At 48.5% G+C, this 20,453-nt stretch overlaps 4 protein-coding genes across 4 annotated transcripts; 1 reads left to right on the top strand and 3 right to left on the bottom strand.

Moving 5' to 3' along the window:
- Window positions 1–87: 87 nt before the first annotated feature.
- Window positions 88–7,877, bottom strand: CDV56_103878 (ankyrin repeat and protein kinase domain-containing protein; the record flags this gene model as incomplete). The annotated part of the gene is made up of 8 exons (XM_026757497.1): window positions 88–527; window positions 2,322–4,053; window positions 4,113–4,745; window positions 6,419–6,592; window positions 6,658–6,966; window positions 7,017–7,312; window positions 7,372–7,559; window positions 7,678–7,877. 8 exons carry the CDS (start codon window positions 7,875–7,877, stop codon window positions 88–90), a joined length of 3,972 nt encoding a protein of 1,323 aa, XP_026614577.1.
- Window positions 7,878–9,813: 1,936 nt separating this feature from the next.
- Window positions 9,814–14,204, top strand: CDV56_103220 (uncharacterized protein; the record flags this gene model as incomplete). The annotated part of the gene is made up of 13 exons (XM_026756839.1): window positions 9,814–9,848; window positions 9,900–10,232; window positions 10,291–10,449; window positions 10,505–10,599; window positions 10,674–10,735; window positions 10,792–10,892; window positions 10,960–11,374; window positions 11,449–11,572; window positions 11,647–11,916; window positions 11,978–12,050; window positions 12,329–13,103; window positions 13,163–13,248; window positions 13,304–14,204. 13 exons carry the CDS (start codon window positions 9,814–9,816, stop codon window positions 14,202–14,204), a joined length of 3,429 nt encoding a protein of 1,142 aa, XP_026614576.1.
- A 606-nt stretch (window positions 14,205–14,810) lies between these two features.
- Window positions 14,811–15,398, bottom strand: CDV56_103075 (uncharacterized protein; the record flags this gene model as incomplete). The annotated part of the gene is made up of 3 exons (XM_026756694.1): window positions 14,811–14,904; window positions 14,963–15,250; window positions 15,298–15,398. The coding sequence occupies 3 exons, from the start codon at window positions 15,396–15,398 to the stop codon at window positions 14,811–14,813; spliced, it is 483 nt and encodes a 160-aa protein (XP_026614575.1).
- Window positions 15,399–18,230: 2,832 nt separating this feature from the next.
- CDV56_102517 (putative dioxygenase) lies at window positions 18,231–19,955 on the bottom strand (the record flags this gene model as incomplete). The annotated part of the gene is made up of 3 exons (XM_026756136.1): window positions 18,231–19,223; window positions 19,283–19,849; window positions 19,905–19,955. 3 exons carry the CDS (start codon window positions 19,953–19,955, stop codon window positions 18,231–18,233), a joined length of 1,611 nt encoding a protein of 536 aa, XP_026614574.1.
- Window positions 19,956–20,453: the final 498 nt, after the last annotated feature.

Genomic DNA, 20,453 nt, shown 5'->3' with positions numbered 1-20,453 from the left:
ACAAGGCGGACGGAACGACTTTGCGGCGAGAGCGGATCAAAGCTTGGTGGAATTACACCAGTGTTTCCTCGTACTGACGGTGTGGTCTCAGTCTGAGTCGTCTTCGAAAGCTTGTCGGAGGTTCTTGTCATATTCTTCTCTGTCCGCCAGTTTGCGACCTGCAATATATCCAATGTTCTTTTCGAAGAAAAACGGCATCACCGACTGGAACTCCTCCTCATTGTCTTTGCAAAATAGAGGCCTGATATGCTTGCTAAATATCGTAAAAAGTCCTGAAGGGCTTGAGAGAGCCAGTGAATACCAGAAAGCTCCTGTTTCCCAAGACCGTTTCATGAACTCCGAGAGACGTAGCTGGGATGTCCCAAAAGTACTGCGAAAACTCTCTTCTTCCGTCGTCAGGGCTTCCATAAATTCCTGTCGGATTGCGTCATATTCTGCTGGATCCAATTGATCGACACCTTTGTCTGTGATCCAGTAAGGAGGTCCGAACATCTCGACTGGCTGAGCGCAGGTCCATTCCAAATCCACTAAGCATGTTATGTGCCATTCTGCATCAACAAAGATGTTGCTCCGATGAAAATCTGTAAAGACAAAGACAAAGGGACCCCTGCGAAATCCTCGATTGAAAATAGACTGGAAAATCGTTCGCATAGCAGTTAAAACGGATAGTTGGTAGGCACAGTCTCCAAGATCGTTGACAGCATTAGGTTGATACCGAAAACGATTGTCATGGAACCCAAGTATATCAACCACAGGAATCAACAGTCGAGTAGGTGTAATTGCGGGGTATCTCAGTTGGGATCCTCTCATTCTCCAACTGCTGGATCTCAACTGAGAGTGGCCGATTTGTAAGATGCAAAAACCCATCATTATCGATGATGAAGGAACCAATTCTGGGCAGGGGAATCCGGGTAATGCTTAAGAAAAGCCGGGAGAGGTCACGGAAGAAGTTTACCCGTAGCTTTGGGTCATGTTGCCCTTCCATCCATGTATTTGAAAGCATAGATCCACGTGTCTCTTCGATAAACTCAATCAACAGGTAGCCCTGGTCAACTATAGGATCTGTGCTTTGATGGCGGACATAATTTGACGGAACTGATTTCTTCAGCCATGATACGAAATACTGATGCAGGAGTTTGAAACAGCGAGGGAAGAATGGCAGGAATTCAAGTCGAGTGAACTAGAAGTTAATAAGCACAAAAATCACATACATTGGCTAGGGTCTATACCGTCTCGCCAGTGGACAAACCAAAGCCATATAATTTTGGGATTGGCACATCTGGACAGTTCTTTTGAAGCCATGCATAGGATCCTGCTTCGCATCGGACTTTCTCATCGCAATTTCCGGGCCTGAAACTCTCCCCGACGCGATATGGTAACGGAAATCGCATAAGAACACGCTTGCCCCAACTGTCAATCGTTATAGGGACACAGACGTTAAAGCTACCATGAAGCCAATCTTCTGTGTCTGCCACATGGCATTCTGTAGACGATCTCAGGCCAAGATGGTGGGTAACAGCAGCTTTCATCCATTCGCGTTTGTCATAAAGGCGAGCAAAGAACCCACTCTGTTCAGAATGGTATCCAAGCTGATGAAGAATATTGAATTCTTCGGTCTTGGCATCTGAGTACGTGATCTTCCGTCGAAGAAGTTGTCGGGTTCTAGGCATAATGACGAATTTTGGGCAAGAAGTCTGTGTTGACTGTTGATTCATGAATTCAGGGGATGCGAGTTCATATCCCAAGTCACGTGTTCCAGCGCCTTTCCCACGATGGCTGACCAATCAAAGTATCAGCTGGCCAATATCACGATGGTGAGGACTGATGAGAAGCTCCAGACGGTGATGATGGGCATTCCAACCTTCGAGGCTGACACGAGAATCGGTGAGTCCACGAGTCGGATGATGTTTGCAGAGTGCTTCAAATCGCTAAGCCCACCTTCCTTACTTTATCTTTCTTAGATCGTTTCCCAGGCCCAGGATATCGGACAGGTGATGTCCCAGGATAGCGAGGCAGTTAGAGATACGACGTTTCCTCTTCCTTCTTTGAGATTCAGCACTTGACCAGTCTGACAGGAGACATATCGTTTCTACAGTAGGTAGGTAGATATATCTCAATGTATGGCTGAGAAGTCAATAGATAATAACAGTTCAATGCTAACAGACTCACTACCTGTCCGGGCGGTATTCAAGGGCAAACTCCTTCGCTCGATATCCCTGACGTCAGAAATGATTCAGAACAACCTGCCGTGCAAACACAATTAGAAGGAAAGAGAAAAGACTAATGGTCGCGTCTCCTCCAAATGGAATACCACCCTTTACCACTATCAACACTCAGCCGTCGTGGCGCCCAAGCCCTTTCCAACAACTTGGTCATGGCGCGTTTTTTGCTGGGGACCGTAGAGAAATCTTCCTGCTCGGCGTTGTTCTCAATAAGCAACTTGGCGGCTCTGATGGAGTTCTCACTCACGGCACATCGCAGCGGCGTTGTTTGGAATCCATTGGGTCGGTTGACGTTTGCGCCGGCGGCAACTAAGGCCTTGAACTTGTCTTCGCACGAATCGTTATCGACAAAGTGCTTGATTAGCATCATCAGGGGTGTCTCCTGCTCGGGCCCTTCTGTCGGAATGTCGACGCCGACGGACTGAAACTGTGGAATTAACAGTCGAAGAAGTCTCACACTGACGTTATCCCAGGTCGCATAATGAAGACACGTGAGTCCCTCATCCGAGTAGACCGTACAATCTGCATGCCTCTCCAACAGCAGTCGAGCCATCTTGGTGTCACCGTTGCGTACTGCTATCATCAGGGGTGTTTTACCCTTTGCGTCCCTTGCATCGACACTGGCGTTGGCCTCGAGCAGACGCCGAACAACTGTCTCGTTTCCCAGAGTGACGGCAATTCCTAGGGGTGTGTTTCCGTCCTTATCGGGCTTGTCAATGTGTACATTCTGACCCAAAACTCTCTCAACGCCACCTAGGTCGTTTCTCTTTATTTCATCAACCAAGTTCTCCGTTATGATGGCGAGGCCCAGGTCGAGACCGAATGTAGTCTGGGACAGCGGATCGGACACGGACGAGCTTCGCGATTGAAAGGAATCCAGTCCTTCGGATTGGTATTCCGAAGTCGACTCCAGCGAGGACGCGGGTCGGAGGGGCCTGTGAAGAGCAACTTTGAGGCTCCCTAGGGCATCCTTGACTTTATTTGCATCCGGCCGATCGTTCTTGTTAATTTTCAGCATAGATAAAAGTAATTCTGCACAATTGCGAAGGAACTCGTCACTGTAAGCTCGACGGTGATGTGGTAGGTTCTTGATCCAGTTCTCGATATGCGGATTGAGGACCGGCGGGTCTCCTCGAGCGAAGTAGTCATCGTGATAAAGCCCAACCCCGTCGTCGTTCTTCTGACGGAGTTCATCCAACCTCTGAAGTCCCTCGATCCCGTCCAGCTTAAAGGCGAAGACCCGGACCAAGACGCATCCAAATGACCAGACATCGCTTCGTCGACTTATTCCACGGCCGGCGCAAACCTCCGGTGCCTGATAGGTGCCTTCCATTCGCTGTAGCCGGGTCATCGTCTCAGTGTCAGGATCCCTAGGAAGGCCATCAGTGCTATCTCGCCAGTCTAGGCGTTCGATGATTGAGAGACCGAAGTCGGTGATCATCCATTTCCCAACCCCATGCTGTCTTTGGGGCTCAGGGTGCCCATAAACCAGGATGTTGGCGGGCTTCAGATCCATGTGGTATCCCCGAACGAAGACGCCTAGTCGATTATGCAGGTGGTCTAGCGCATCTGCCAGATGTGTCGCTTCGTCTATCAGTTCGTTCATGTCGCACTGCTCCGGGGAAATCAGTCCACCCTCAAGGAATTTCTTGAGGTCCATTTTCGCGAGGGGGAAAAGAATGTTGAACTGGTGTCCGATGGTAACCGTCGCAATAGGGAGAACGATGCGCCTGTGCTGGGCGACGCTATCTCGAATCCTCTCAAGGTTTAATCTCTCTCGATCGTAGTCTAGCTTGGACCTGAAGAGTTTGCGAGCAACCTCGACGTCGGTCTAAAGGGGCCATGAGGTCAGCTCCACGATCACGACACACGCAGACACAAGGTTCATACCATATCATTCCCAGAGGGGTAATAATGTCTCGCAGCGATCACTTCCCTGGTGATCCGTCCAAACCCTCCACTTCCGCGAAGTTGGGATTCTGCTGGAAGAAACGGTAATCTCCAGCCATCCTCGAAACTCAAATTGCTACCTTCTTCAATATCTATCGGACAGAAAACATAGCGAGTATCGAAGAACAGGGATCCGAACACTGGGCCTAGAAATCTCTCGCTGGTCAGGGTCTGTAGAGTATAGTGTCGAATGCTGTGATCGGTCCGATCCAGCGTTCCATCAGACCCCCGATGTGAGAAAAGGATCTCATCAAACTGCGACCAGTCATCCCAGTTGACAGAGATCAGAATCGATATTGTCTGTAAGAAGTTTTCCCGGATATCTTGAATAAACGATTGCCGCGAGAAAAGGTCATGGTGGAAGAATCTCCGGAGCATCTCCGGGGTCCAAATCCTCGCTAGGCTGTCGCGAGGCGCGAAACGCTCTGCTCCAGAGTTGGAGGATTGGATGGCATTCCTCACTTGTGCTAAAAGCTCTCTTTGGAGTTCAGGAGGTGGATAACGTCGAAATGACCATTCCATTCTTCCCCACGGGGTCGGGAAGTCGCTAGATGAAGCTCCGCGGACACCAAGCTAAGGGCGCTTATTCTAGCCGTGTTATGTCAACACTATGCCCCTTATGTAACTGGACAGAGAGAATGGACCAAGGTGGGGCATACTTCCAATACAAACGGCTTATTAGTCCATGGCGGTTCTAGGGGGAGGAGTGGTGAACGCGCTCTCAGATGTCTTGATGATGTGTAAAACGAGCTGAGGCAAATCCAGGAAAACGCAGAGCGTCAATCAGAAGGAAACGTAGGCAGACATCCTTCCATGATCTTTCGCTACCTCAGCATGGGCTGTGGAGCCAATGTCGGGGGATCATGTGGGCACCAGCCACACAGCCAATGTCCTCAAGTGGCCATTCCCCCGTTGGGGACTTGGGATGGTTTGACGGTTTGACTGCACTAATGGCCACTAAAACAACCCAAGAATCCCCCCCCCCCCCCACGTTCGCGAATCGCGGCACTGGTGATGACTATTTTCCTATTCATTAGCCCAGATCGACTAATCTTACAACCTCCTCTCTTCAATTCCGTAGAAAAGGCAGACTTGTTATCGCCATTGCGTCCGCCTCCTGTCTGATATACCATATCATACCTAATTTATGATCATCGCTCACGGGCAAGGCGGAGTCCGAGCGAGCTTGTTCCATCATGAAACGCCAAAAGAGAAAAGTAAAAGAGAAAAAGAAAAAGAAAAGAAGAGACACAAAATAGAACTGATATCAATATGAATGAAGAAGAGGGAGAAGGCCCCGCATCCAATATTAGAAACCTTCAAGAGCGTCACTGGTCAACATTAACTAGTTAGTTACCTCGACAGCTGCTGACTCACCCTACTGCTTAGTCAGCACGCCGCGGTGCCAAGCCCTCCTTAGCGAGCTGGCACCTATCTCACCACACAGTAGAAGGATAGGTGAGTCCTTTTGAATATAACTAGGGTGGACATTGTTCCATTGCAGGTTGGATTGTAGATGGGATCTTATTCTCATCAAGCAAGCTGAAACCTCCATGCGACCGTTTTATGGCGTTGTGGGCATACAACCTTCCAGCCTGTGGACGTCTGTGCGGACATTGAAGGGCTTAACGGGGACAAACACACCTCAAAAGCAGAACAATCGCATAGACTGTCGTCTCCTGCAACTCAGCGCCAGTTTCTTCCAGTTTATTATTGGTCTTCATCGTCGTGTGGAAACACCCTCTTCCGTCTCGCGACACGATTACTTGTATGAGAAAATTACGAATCCGGCTTGATTTTGCCATCCCTATTTGAAGGAGAGGCGAGCGAGAGGGAAGCAACGAAGTCTATATATACGTGTATATGTATAAGCAAAGGGAGTTGGTGTTCGGGTCCATCATCATATGCAACCATTAAAAGTACAGGAATTATAAAAAACAGAACTCTTGTATAGACGCCAAATGTCTAGAGTTAAACCATACACTGTGCGCAGCAGAACTGCCGCATTCCAGCCAGCTCTCCAAATCTGTCGCTCAACTTATATCTTTCTGATGCTGTCACCGCCGACTAAAACAATACCAGGACCCAACTGTTAATATGGTCAAGGGGACCGCGAGTGCGACAAAAATCCAGAATCGATGCGAGATCTCGAAACCGCCAGCGGAGCCGTAACTAAAGAGGTTCATCCCAAGGAAGCTCTATCTCGAACGTCAGAATACCTTCCTTTGGTGGGTTTGGGCACTTACAGAGATAAAGCTGGCCGGCAGATATATCAAGGTCACCAGAGTCACGATTCGAATCGTGGCATTCCCATCTAACGACTCGTCTGTGAGCTTGAGAAGCTTGTTGTTGAGATCGAGCATCTTGTTGCTAATGTCTATCGTTACAGCTTGGTTTTCCACAGTCAAGGTAACTGCCAGCTACATTCAGTCAAGGTTAGGTAGGTAATCAGCGGCAACAATAATAGACGGTTTAAGTAACGCACCAGATCTGAGATGCCCCGAACTTTTCGTTCCAGCACATTAACACTTTCCAGGTTTCCCTCAAGAGATGTTATATGATAGGTTAGATCATCCGCCACAGTCTGGAACTCTTTATCAGTTGAGAATCCCTGGGAAAGGAAGAGTGAATTGATCTTCTCTAAGCGGTGCAGCGTTGTCAAAGCAACACCCAACCGAGAAGCCAGCGGGGCGAGTTTATCTTCCAGGTACTGCTGTTTGAGGAGGTGGACAAGTCCGTTCTTGTGGTCCTCTGTTCGGGGTTTTGAAAGGTCCAGAGTAAGTGCTAGATTCACCTGGCATTGTGTTAACCATTGGTCTCAATCGAGGATTATAGAACACATACAGTCTTTTCGATCTCATCACCTAGTGTTCGAATGCACCAGCGCCAATTGCCTAGGTAAGTGGAAAGAACAAGCAGATGCATAGAGAACCACTGTCTAAGAAGAGCTGCAGGGTCTGTCGATAGCATCTGTTCTATTCGACGCTGGAGCTTCGATTGAGGTTTTGCGTGAACTAAAATCCAGAGGTTCCCCGATCCCGACGGGTCATATCGATGAAAGATACAGACTTGGCGGATTCTCCACGAGGCGATTCCTCCTCTGTTATCATCTTCTGCATAGGTGAAGAGATAATGCATATCTAAGAATATTAGTGCGAAATGTCAAACCTAAGTTAGGCTGAATTGGGCAATACCGTACCGCACACGCCATCTTCTTTCTGCTTCACGTTCATACCTCCATGGCCAGCATCAGAGCTACGTGGTTTATCGCCAAACGAAACCACAAGGTCCAAAAATGAAGTATCAATGTCGTATTGACTCATGAGCTTGCGCAGGGCCTGTTCGGTAATGCCGGAGGGCCGCAGAGAGTTTTGACAGCATATTGACCTGGGGAATTATCAGACTGGATGCCACTAGAAAGGGGTCAAAGGAAACATGCACTATGCGGGCGGCTGGCTTCTGGGTATTTGCGATATGGGATTCAAATATCCGGCTGTCGGTTAACGAATAAGTCTTCTCCTGGTGTGAGCTGTCGAAAACATAGATATCGGACTTCTCTGGCTGAGAAGTGAAAGCTGGATAGCGCAGATATGGTCGTATTGACTCATAGTAGTCAGATCCAAGACCTTCCCTATCTTGTCCAGAGCCGATCGAAGGAATATCACCACGAGGAGTCACACGGTCCAGTTCGATAGGAACGGACATTATAGAGGAAGATCAGGGTTCCTAGAATCCATCTAGAAATGAACTGAAGTTTGAGTTCTGTTATACTGAAACTCGGCTGCTCTACCATACGGTGGCTTGGGAAGGCGGCCTACAAGGCATCACAAAAGGCAACTTTGAAGGCTTGCTTAGCGCCAGGAATCAACCTCTGACACAGTGGCGCAGTTGCGGAGTACTACACTATGATACATACACGAGGTCGCATTTCTTGAAGTGACTAAATGGGACAAACTCAGCTCAGTTTTTGTCTGCAACAGAAGCATACATACATGCAAACTGCGGCTACAGAATCAAGTTACCACTGTCCAACATTCGCATTTCACGGTCCGAATTCACACTGATCTATTGGCGAAGGTCACTACATCACCCGGGCGTCAGTAGGCGTGGGGCTGCATCGAATAAGGAATGAATGGAGGCGCATGCTAGAATGTCTTACGCAATTTCATCCTATGGGGAGGGCATGGCCCACAGATCAGCGATTCTCGCACAAGACCGTCACCACGGGAACTTACCGTAGTTACTTCTCTGGGGGCTTCGAAGCAGTATCGCCCATTGACATGCTTCATGGTACAAAGTGTGAGCGAGATGACAGCATTTGAGGAAGGCAGTGCTGGGTTGAACTTCTATTACCTGAACTTTGATGGGATACCCGAATAACAAGCGCAGACGGGCCTCAAGCTTCTCTTTCAGGATGTAGCTTGTTTCTTCCTCGCTGATAACATTCCTGACTGTTTGGTTCATGATCATAGAAAGATGTTTGGAAAGGTACTAGTGAACGATAAGACGGACAGGCGAAGGATCTGGATTCCTGGGGAAATGGAGCGACTGCCAGGTGGGCTGTGGGACCAGTGACGAGAAACTGGAGTAGTGGAGTACTTCCATACCACGGCAAGATCCGCCTGGGTCTCAACTGACAAGGTTGGGGGAAAAAAGGGGGCAAATGGGGCGGTTATAGCAGTCTCACCTCGGGGTCCCCGGGGACCAAGGGTCGGCCCTGGTGGGTTCCCGAGTGACTGTTGACTCGTTGATTTATATTATTGCCCTCCTTCGCGTCGGTCTCGAGTCCCTCAATTGTGACTTGTCAGTTGTCAAACGGACAGCCTCGTGCCTCACGAGGCGGATTCTTTTCCATGTCAAATAAGGCGAACTAGCAAAATTCCACAACCAATGAAACGTCAGAAGAGTGTGCTAGAAGGTTATACGCCTCGTATTGCAGCCTCTCCTGTCCTGGCAAAGTAGAAAAATCATACTCACAACATAGACGTCAATTCATTCTTTAATACTGATTTATAGGAAGAGAGTGGGCGGTTCAATGCGGTGACTTTGTCACCTCCTACCTAGTACCTACAAGTATACGTTCCCAACCTCCTCCAGAAGTCAACTGTAGTCTCCTTATGTGAATTACTAAAATGGCTAACCCACATATGGGAGCAAAAAGGTGTTTACTATGTCCGAAGTTCCAGAGGGCTTCGAATTTCGGTTACTATGAAGCTTGGCCATCCCATTGTTACAACAAACTGGGACGAGGAACCAAACATTGACTACGACTTTCCCCTGACCACCATAGGTAAACCGTAAATCATAGTTCTTGGGGTTGAAAGCGGGGAATGTCCATGTGCCATATCATGCATGCAGGGATCGTTCCCATAAGAGGACCAGGTTCTAGGCCTAGTGGTGAATGCAATGGTCCTGGGCCAAATTTGCAGATCTTGGTTTCAGCCTTATTTCATGATCCTCAGCTTCTGCCGCCTGGGATTATTGCTCTCTCTAGTGTAGTTATTTGTTTCTGCCAAATCATATATGGGATGAGGCATGGAAAAGTTTTTGAAACCCCAAAACCTTCCTGAGGTTGAATTATAGTTGCACCATCAATTAGTCCCTTGCTTACATAGAACGTGGTTGGGACACTACCCCAGACATGAATGGAACAGCTGGCGCCTATGCGGACCGACGGTGAATGCATTTTTCTTTTCTTCTATTATTTGCACTGAACTCTCGCTCAAGTTATCCCGATGACTTGGCTGATCTACCGAGCTTCTGTCTTTTGCTAACCACGCTCATATCTAGCAACCCCAATCCGTTGAGGGAACGAACAAACGGCGAGCTTAGGGACGATGTCCACAGGTTTCACCGCGACCACCAACTGGAGGATGTGGTCGATGTTAAGCTACTCATTAATGGAGCGCTCATAGCCCGGGATCGGTCGAACGTAGAAACTTGTGACCTGACCGTCCCCGAAAAGCTTGCCATAGAGTCCGAGCCGCGTTTAGGGCTCTTCCAACAGACGAAGGAGCTCAAGGTAGTCATCCTTACTACTGCATGCGCCGCGATTATCCAGTAAGCGAGTCTACACGAATTTTATTATGCTAGCCCCATTTACTAACCCCTGTTGAAGAGGCTGGCAACAGTCAACCATCAATACCAGTTCCAATGGGTGGAAATGCGACCTTCTCTTCGACTCGAAAACAAGGAAAAGCGATATTTCACTAAACACGTATCACAGCTACATTGCTTCTTTAACTGATGCAGCACCATGGATATCAGCAAGTATCATGTACGTCTTATTGCAGATCTGATATCATTCACCCACTAATGAACCTGGCATACAGCGGGACATGGCTAAGTGATCCCTTACAAGAAACCAAATATGGCCGCCGCCCCGCCCTTTTTATATCAGCAATACTCTGTGCAGCTTGTGCAATTGGTACGTTCATTTGCTGGAAGTGGTCTAGGCAATGAAAGCGGATGAAAACATGTCACTCTAATCTAGAGGTGTAGGGACCGCCCATTGTCCTACTTGGCAGACACTCCTGGTCTGTCGTCTCCTACTTGGGATTGGGGTACGTAAAGCTTACCACATACATATGGGTATTGGATGACAGTTGATTTCCGTCAGATCGGAGCAAAAGCTTCTATTGCTCCTGTCTTTGCAGCAGAGGCAGCAGCAGAACACCTACGAGGCCGCCTGCTGATGATGTGGCAACTATTTGACACGTTGTAAGTACTGGCCATGGGCTCCAGGCAGCTCCCCGCTCATCGGTCCAACCATTGAACTATTTTACAGTGGGATCTTCGTCGGGTTTGTCTGCTACTGGATCTTCGACCGCAGCTGGAGAGGGATTTTAGGGAGCGCTGCAGTTCCGGCACTGGCCCTCGTTCTGGTATTTTTGTGCCCCGAGTCGCCGCGGTTCCTCATACGAAAGCGCAACTACGCCAAAGCATTCATCAGTCTCCGTCAATTGCGAGGAACAGACATCCAGGCCGCCAAAGACCTGTACTACATCCACAGCCAGCTGCAAATAGAAACCGAGCTGTTCCAGGGTCAGCGACCAGAGCAATGGTGGCGAGCAGATTTGTACCAGGACGCGGTCGAGTCACAAACATTCTTCCAGAGGGTTCGGGCTCTTTTTACGGTTCCACGCAATCGTAGAGCCTGTGTAGCGGCATTCGTGGTGATGGCGGCCCAGCAGCTTTGTGGGGTGGGTATTCTATGCCATCGATGTCTACCTATGATATAGACCCTCATTCCGTTTCCGGCTGACAACAACCACAGATTAATGTCATTTCATTTTATTCTTCGGACCTCTTCCATAGTGCAACATCGCAGGATGAAAAAATTCGCCAGCTCGATTGTACACCTCCAGGAAGGAATAACCCGGTTGCTTGGCTCAACTTCGGTAAGCGATACAGATCTCCAAGGATCCCGTCTTTTCTATCCTGATAAATGACTGGGGAAACTGAGACATGCCAGGATTTGGGTTGGCCAATTTTCTATTTACGATCCCTGCCTATACATTCATTGACTGGAGGGGTCGCCGGGTTCTTTTGTTAATCTCTCTCGGCGGAATGTTCTTTACTCTTCTTGCGATCTGTGGCTTTTTCCGTATTACAGGATCCGACCAAGAGCGAGAAGGCCTAATAACCGCTTTCACGATTGTCGTTTTCACTCTCTTTTATGGCATTGGTGCCGGACCAGTCCCCTTCACCTTCAGTGCCGAAGTGTTTCCCCTGGCTTTTCGAGGTAAGCGTGTCGGCAGTCGATCAAGCTGACAATGCAACTCTGCTAATAACCACGATTGTAGAGGTTGGCATGAGCTTCAGCGTCATGGTCAATTTTCTCGGTCTGAGTCTTTTGATCCTGTTCAATCACGTCTCGTGAGTGCACTGCACTGCCACGTATGTAAGCGACGCTCAGCCTCGCCAATCTCATCAACTAATTGCTTGAGATTTATTACTCAGACTTATCCACTTTATCTCACTCCACCATTCCTTTGTTGAATTTCTGCTCGAGGTCTTCGACTTTTCCCTTATTGTGAAAGATTGCGCCAGCCATCAGGATAGACCACCATGGCTGAGATACTGGGTGTTGTGGGGAGCGCAATCAGCATTTTACAATTGGTGGATCAGACGATCCAAACCATAAACCGTGTGAGAGCTCTACGGGCTTTTATGGGAACGGTTTCAGACGACCTGGAGGAGTTTCTTGATGATATTGAGGTTGTGCAGGAGATCCTGATGGCACTGACGCCGGATATGCTTAAGGTGCTCAGTCTGCCGTTGGTAGAGCGCCGATTGCAGAGATTCCAAGCGGACCTGACAGTACTTGCATCTGTGATACAAAGCGAACGGGACCGCGTCGCAAATCGAAGATTGGCAAAGTTCAAGCTGTTTTTGAAAAAGGACAGACTGCAGAAGCAGAGGGAGAGCCTCGAAAATATCAGAAATCAGCAGACTTACTTCAGGTTGGTGGATATGCTCCGTGTCTTGTTGCAAGTTCTGGTGCTTCCTCTCGCTTCTCGTGTACTGAGCAGTCTATATCATAGTGCCCATGTTCGAAATTTGCGTTTGATAGAGGATTCAGCAAGTAAGACTGATATGAACACGGCAACTCTTCAAGCGTCAATGACCTGCGACAGCAATACTCGACGGCCAAAAGATCTCCAGCACATGTACGCTCGTAAGACTCGAGGGAGTAAAAACTTCTCGTTCCGCACACCCCTTTTTATTGTCGACAAGTTCTGGAATATAAGCATCACTGGAATCACCTCGGGCTGGAATTTCAGCATTCGGTCGTATAACGTCATACCGGATGACTCTGCAATTATCAGCTACTGTGCAGATGGCAACATTGAAGAAATTCAACGACTGTTCGACAATCGTCTTGCATCTCCATTCGACTGTGACAACCTTGGATGGACGTTGCTCCATGTATGTATAGTATCACGCACGGCTCCTCACCTCTGTATTTCATCTAATCAGATCTCCAGATAGCTGCTGGTTATCACCAAGTGGAGGTTTGCAAGTTCCTATTGCGGAACGGTGCCGATCCTAGCGTGAGGAACTGCGACGGAGAGTAGGTCATCGAAGTGTTACGACTGCAAAAGTGAAACCCACTGACAGACGTGCAGTACCGCTTTGGAGTTAGGTAATAGGTCCTTCATTCTGTGGAAACCACAGAATCCGCCCTGTGCTATTGATCTTTATCGTCTGCTCATCAGGGACAATCAAGATGTGCTGTTTGAGAAGCCCGACAGTACATTGGTTGGCAGGTCTCAGTTTGCAGGACCCCCTGAAGCCCTTACACTGATTCAGGAGTCCTTGTTTGTTAACTACTCTTCCCTACCTATTGAATTTCGTTTCACGCGAGCAATGTCCCTAGAAGGCGAGTATTTCAGCTGGATCAGCCCAGATATACTTCGCATCGCAATGGGCGGTGATGGCATCGACCCTGCTGCCTATAATCTAACCGACGAGTGTGGAAAAACCTTGCTGTTTCAAGTCGTGGCATTCATGGCAATGAATATCGCACGTTCGAAGGATGACAGCATATCGGGTTGGCGTGAGTTACTCAGGGAGGCGATCCAGGCCGGGGCAGATCTGTGCCAGATATCAACCGAGGACGGCTATCACTACACGCCCTTGATGGAATTTTTCTATTCTTACACAATTTACTCGGGGAACATAAGGCAAGCGAGATATAATTTTCACCATATACTCCAGCGTTGGGCGCTCGAGCTGCAGTCAGCAGGTGTTGATCTAGCTGTTTACGGAGCTAAGGAAAGTGCTCTTTGGAAATCCGGTGCCGTTGGCTCTTCTCTCTATATCTACGTGTCTTCTTCACGTTCTCGCCCGTCCCAACCCGATCAAGTGGGAGAATGGCTGGAGGTTCACCTGTTCTCCCTGAGCTATGGTCCCAATCCGGAAGATTGGCATGTACGGGTCGCCAATCCAGTGGACGAGCTGGTGGGAGAATTCTGGGAAATGATAGAGAGGGAGGAGGAAAATATGCCGGGCACATGGGTCGAGTGATCACTCGGCCAGGAGGGTCTTCCTCCTAGGGGTTCCCTTGATCAACAGACGTACATAACATTTGCAAGGTCAATCATCAAGGTCAATCACCAAGTGTCCTATTAAACTGTATGATGACAGACCCAATACCCACAGAAAAGACCTGTCTATGGCTCAGGTAATGGATGAATGCGCATGGGGACGTCCTCACTCAATTTCCTTGTGTTTGAAGGCCAATTTGGAAGATTGAGCAATACTAGAAACTCCCAACTTTGGCCTAATTTATATCAAAGACGTGACATTCATGATGCATTTACCGAACACAACATACCTGGTGCTTGAGAAGGATGTTCAATTTTCTCTGCTGGTAGGACGTATCTGAGCTGACTTTGATTACTCTGGACTTCCACAAGATGTTCTTCGAGTTACGTATTACGACCGGAACAAAGGTCTACCAGATTCTGATTTCTTCAACATGAAGCTATTGGAGTACACATGGGAACTTCACGAGTTTGGTCAGTAAAGATTCAAGACAATGTGTCATAGACATTGAGTCAGACATTGCTACATATAAAGTTGCCCTTGTCCTTGAACAACACAGAACCCCATGTGATACAACTAAGTACCTCATTGAAGCCATCTGTCTGTAAAGTACCCTGTCACAAAAGCATAGACTGCCTTGTGCAGTACATCGATGATCTGCTCATTGACAGGCCACGTCCTACATGCCTTGTCAGTAATCGTACAAGAAATGAACGCCAATGTTCGAAGATACGGACCATGGAGGAGCGCCGACTCCCGTCCAATTCTCGAGCGTTTGATCAATCATCAACCGGACGGAGATGAACATAAAGTCGGCAAACGGTCCTCGAATCCCGTTGACGCTCATGAATGCTCGAATGACGGCCGCAACTGCACCTTGCCCGTAATGCATGGCCATGTTCAGTCCAAACCGTTCGTTGTCCGGCCGGGTAGGGAAGGACAGTAGTCGCTCTAGCGTGTGGGCGGGGACATATGAGCTTGGTCGTCCAGTAAAGTATTGTTCAATCTTCTCTCCGACAGTCATTCTTTTCTTCAATTAGTTGGATTTCAGGATTTAGGAAAGAGGACATACGCTGCTACACCGAGCAGTCCTGCACCGCAGCCATAAAGGACCCATGTTCCTACGGGAAACGGGCGGGCGGGTTGCTCAGGCACAGTGGTTCGACGCGACATGGTAAGTAGATATTTAAGTTGAGGTTTTATTCTACCAGAGAAGAGATATTCAAGCTGAGAAATATGTGGTATGAGTTGTTACAGACGCCAATTCAAGATTTCTCAATGAAGACTCTGGGTTATGTCATAATGGCGACACACCTTGGCAACATCATCAACCAACACTTTATGGTAATAATAAATTCGCTCTGAATAGCTTCATATAAGGTTAGATATTCTACGGTATTATGGGATTAACTTACTAAAAGCACTCCAATCAAATCATTTGTTGGAATAATGTCCATCATGTTATATCATAATAGTTAAATTAGATCGGCACTTCATTGCCTCAAGGTGATAGATAATAGAGCTTAATGACTGCGCTGCCATATGCCCTGGGTATTCACCTTAATGTCTTCCTCTTACTATGTAATAAAGGTTGATGGCTATATATAACTACTAAAGCCATGTCACTATCGGAACTCCCCGTAAACAGGTAGATCTCTTTCACTATATAGTGCTTTCTATTGAATAGTGAATAGCATTACTGCTTTATACATTCACTTTTGCCATCTGAAGGATGTATATATAACCTCCTCATACCCCCTTCTTTTCCTTTGAACTCTCTCATCAGCAACGGTATCCAACCGCCGGACTGGAAAGGTGTCATCAGAGCGACTTACTGCATATACCTTGCATTGCGAAGCCTCTCTCATTTATCCAATTGACAGCCATGGATCAGACACTTTTATGTATCATGCTCCTGATACTCCTCGTTATTGTTTCGATTGCTCATCTTCGGTCGCTCTTTAGCATGAGGTGGTATGTCGATAAATTCGTCCTTTGAAGAGCATTGTATAAATACTGACACTAACATCTTATCTATAGGCACGACCCAAGTATCCCCTCTGCATCCCCGGCTCTTCGTGATTCTGGGGCTTTCTGGTCAGAAGTCTGAACCAATGGAGGACAACTACGATGGATTATCGACCCTTTCCTCGTACATTTCAGCTACAATGTCTGCTACGGTGTCTTCTGGGCAGGAGAACTACATCTCGCTCTGATTACTTTGCCACAAATCTCACGGAAGTTGAAGACGACAGCCACACGGATGCCTTGAGTTGGTACCTGATTCTCCTGAGTCTGATTTTCTCGCGTTGGTACGTTTTCACGGAAGAGGTATGTTCACAACCAAAGGACCTATCCCCGCGTTGTACACATTCTTGCCTGGAAATCATACTGACCTATCATGATACAGCTGTGGGGAAACAAGGAACAAAGAATGCCATTGTAGACTGGCTTTGAATGGCAGACGGAGGCACAAACAAGATGGATATGAGAGTAATGGCTGGGGGACAAGCCCTCGGAAAGCTTTTAACGGGGACAAATGGCTTGCAATACGGCGAACCATCATAGGCTTGGAACGGGGCCAATCTTTGTTTCCCATTCTGGGTCGCGAAAATGATATTGGATGTCACATTTCTATGCATTATGTGTCGCAAGTTATCTGTTCATGTGGCCAAGCTACCAAGGGAGTGAGCTCCTGGCTAATGTCGTGTAGATCAACGCCACGAATTAGATGTCTAGCTTATGAAGAATGAGAATGTAAGATGACCGTCACTCCTCTATAATCTTTGATATGAGACGTAAAGGACCCCAGGGGACGACATAATGAACATATCTCCTTATTAGCCAAAGCAAAGCCGCATCTGCAGAGGAGAGTGACTGTCAGAAGTGTGCTGTTTGTCAATGACTGAGCCCACCACACATTCCCAGCACCCTTTGTCTCCTGCTCAGCCCATACTTCTTGCAGGAGAGGTGTGGTAGTGCTAAACATGGTATCTGGTTCTGTCATTCCAAAAGAGGTTTTTAAAATCTACTTCCGCGACGATGGATCTCGCAATTCGCGGCCTGCAAAGAAGAGGGGCAGCAAGGCCTGCCTGGATACCATGCTCCCGTCGCGATACGCAATCTTCCCTGTTGACCAGGCTTGTTATTGCATCCCACCTGAAAGGTCAGCTAACTTGAGAATGATCCAGCGTCGGCTCCAATTACCATAACAGTATTCCTATCTGCGCCTGTGTCCTGCCGGACCTGATCCATCTGTCGATATCACCGCCAGCTTCAGTAACGCCGTATGCCCCAAAAAAGTGTGTGCGCCAATGTCCAAGGGCAGACTGAGTTTCCTAACATCCACTGTCAGTCAGGACTAAATGCAAGGAAGGTCAAGGAAGACCAATGTCTAGTGAAAATAGGATACATCGGTGACTGGCGGCATGCTCTTGTATGGATGGACATCATACTCCTCCATACATTGGATGGCGCCTACCGTTGGCTTGATGATGGTGCGCTTTGCTTTGGGACTACCGCTGTCATAGTGGGCAATGCAAACTATCTCATAGATGCCTACACTAAGTATGCGGCGAGCGCTCTTGGTGCATCGGTCTAGTCGAGAATATTGCAATAGCTTTTCTTCCTCTCACCACAACAGCCATGTACACCGGCCTCGGATTTCAATGGGCTAGCTCACTTCTTGCATTTTTGTCTCTAGCACTGGTGGCTACTCCGTTTGTGGTTCTCAAATGGGGTACTGCTATCATATCCCGCAGCCCGTTCATGAAAGAGGCTATCATAGACCGGCGAAGAGGGGGGGGGCGGACGCGTAGCAGCGGTCATTGCGTGATGGGATCTTGCCATCCGCAAGGGGACATGCTCTGTCCGGCCAAACTGTTAATGGTCTCGATATGCTTGGCTTGAAGTACTGAAGCACCGGCACCACGTCATTAACAGCAAGTCACAGTTTTTGTTAATAAACTCATCAGGATTAGTATATAGTTCTGTTGCGTTAAGCACTCAAGACGCGGAATAGTAATTTTCATGCAGCCCAAAACTGATCGCGTGGTTGTGTTCAGCCCTGCCGACCTCCGTCATCGTCCTCGCATCAAGGCAAACAAGGTAACTTGTCCCTGTCTCTCCGTTCAACACCACACTAAGCAGATATCCCGCATCCTCCGCCTCGCCAGTGCCGTCGGGGATGAAAATCGGCTCAGATGGCGTATGAGGTGCCGTTTCGCTTTCCCAGTACTCTACTGTTTGCGTCTCAAGATCGACCTTGCCGATTGCATCGAAGAAGGAAGTGCGCCCTCGGTTGACGGTGCAATAGTGGTAGCGCGCTCTTTTGGCTGCGAATCGCGGGTTGATCGTCGGAAGTTCGCCGGATTCAAATTCAAAGACACGTTCCGCGGCGGCAACTGTTCTGACGGTTGACTGTATGGGCACTCGTGGCAGGCGATAGCGGACGGTCATGGGGGTTTCGGATCTCTTCAACGCGAAATTCGAAACCTCGCCATCAGTCGACAGGATGTCTTTGTAGTAGGCTCGGTGCAGGACATCCATGTTGGCGTACTGCACCACGTCACAGATGATGTTAACGGTATGCTTGGATTCCGGTTCTTGAAAAGCATTGATCGTGTGAAAGGCAAAGAACGGCGGACTGACGAACTTGGCAACGACGCCTCGTTGGCCCCTGCGGTCGACCACGAACCACTGCGTTTGGGCAGTAGGATCGAATTTCATTGCGTCGAGCATGTTCCGTTCCCAGAGGATGGAGGCCCCGAAGCCTTTGAAGTAGGAGGGCCAGATGCAGAGGATGATGTAGTCCTCTGTCAAGAAGAAGGAATGGATATAGGCTGGTTTTGTCGAGATTGTGGCAATGACCTCTGTTTTGGATGTGCTGGCCGAAGTGCGGTATACACGAAAGGTGCCTCTCGCGCCCAGGTGCAGGTTGTAATTGTATACATCTCCGGTTTCTGGGTCGAATTGCGGGTGTGCGCAGGAGAGTTGTCCCTTCATCAACAGTCAGTTGCAAATGCTGCGGAAGAATTAGGGACGGGGAAGAGTAGTACCTTCAGTTCCGGGTGCAGCTCCTGTTGCGTGCTCGCAGCAAGCGGCTCGAGGGTCTCCGGTTCAGCATGTGTGATTTGGTTTGCATCAGTAAGACAGGTCAGCACCTTGAATTGCGAGGATGCCGGTACAGCAGGGCCATGTTTCAGCATGCCAGGCATGTTGGCGACCACGGTGACATTGGCGTTGACGAGCTGTGGATTAGAGTTGAATCCACTCGGCTCAAAGACGGTCTTCATCTTATGAAAGAATGACTCGCACGGGTCTCTCTTCTGGCCAAAGGTGACGGCCTTGAGATCTCCGGTGCGGCGTGCTTCCTCCATCAACGCGTCGACCTGGAATCGAGAGTTATAGAACACGCGACAGTTGCCGTCGTCCGTGGAGAGTATCTGGAATCGGTGCAGCTGTGCGAAGCCGTCAAACCAGTGACTGCGAGCATACGACCCTGTTTTCGAATCGACACGGTAGGTGCCGGGGCCATTGCGGTATAATGTGCCTGCGAGAAGTGGCGGAAAGGTTCCAGTCACTCGCAGTTCGACGGGCTCACGCTGCTCTCGGTCGATTGCCAGCTATTGGATTGTCAGTAAGGATGGCTTATCCCGAGCTTTGTACGGTTGTACCTACCGCAGCTTCAAGTGAGTAGCTCTTAGAGTCGGTCGCTGGTATGGAGCCCATGCTGCTGCTAAAATTCACTTAAGTCTTGACTATCTTAAGGTCTTTGCCATCGGTTTTGCGACCGTTTATATTCTATCAAATGAGATCAGATGCAACCGAGGAGCGGAATACCTCCACCACCGACGGACAAATATGCCAGCATAGAGTGAGGCTGAGATAACTTTAGGTGACAGCTCTAAGCAAGGATGAACAGGATGCTTATCCAATTACTGCCGACGCTTGGGCCTTCGGATTCACCCGCTAAAGGTGGTGGTCCCTATGTAATTGCTCGGCTTATTCTTTCAGGAGCGAGTCAGGTCCAATTGATGCTCTGCCTGAGCATTCAGCAGGTCATCTTGGGTGCCATCCATGCTTCTTTTAGGCATCCATTGTAGCCCTGGGACCAGTACCCAGTTGAGAGTCAACAAGAAATAATACCACCAAAGAATGCCTGAATCGACTCCGTCTAATACCATCTAGCTTATTCCAGCTTAGAGCAATGGCGGGGAAAACATATCA

This window comes from Aspergillus thermomutatus (genome assembly GCF_002237265.1).
Source record: "Aspergillus thermomutatus strain HMR AF 39 chromosome Unknown NODE_90, whole genome shotgun sequence".
NCBI lineage: Eukaryota > Fungi > Ascomycota > Eurotiomycetes > Eurotiales > Aspergillaceae > Aspergillus > Aspergillus thermomutatus.
This window is presented reverse-complemented; position numbering and strand designations above follow the sequence as displayed.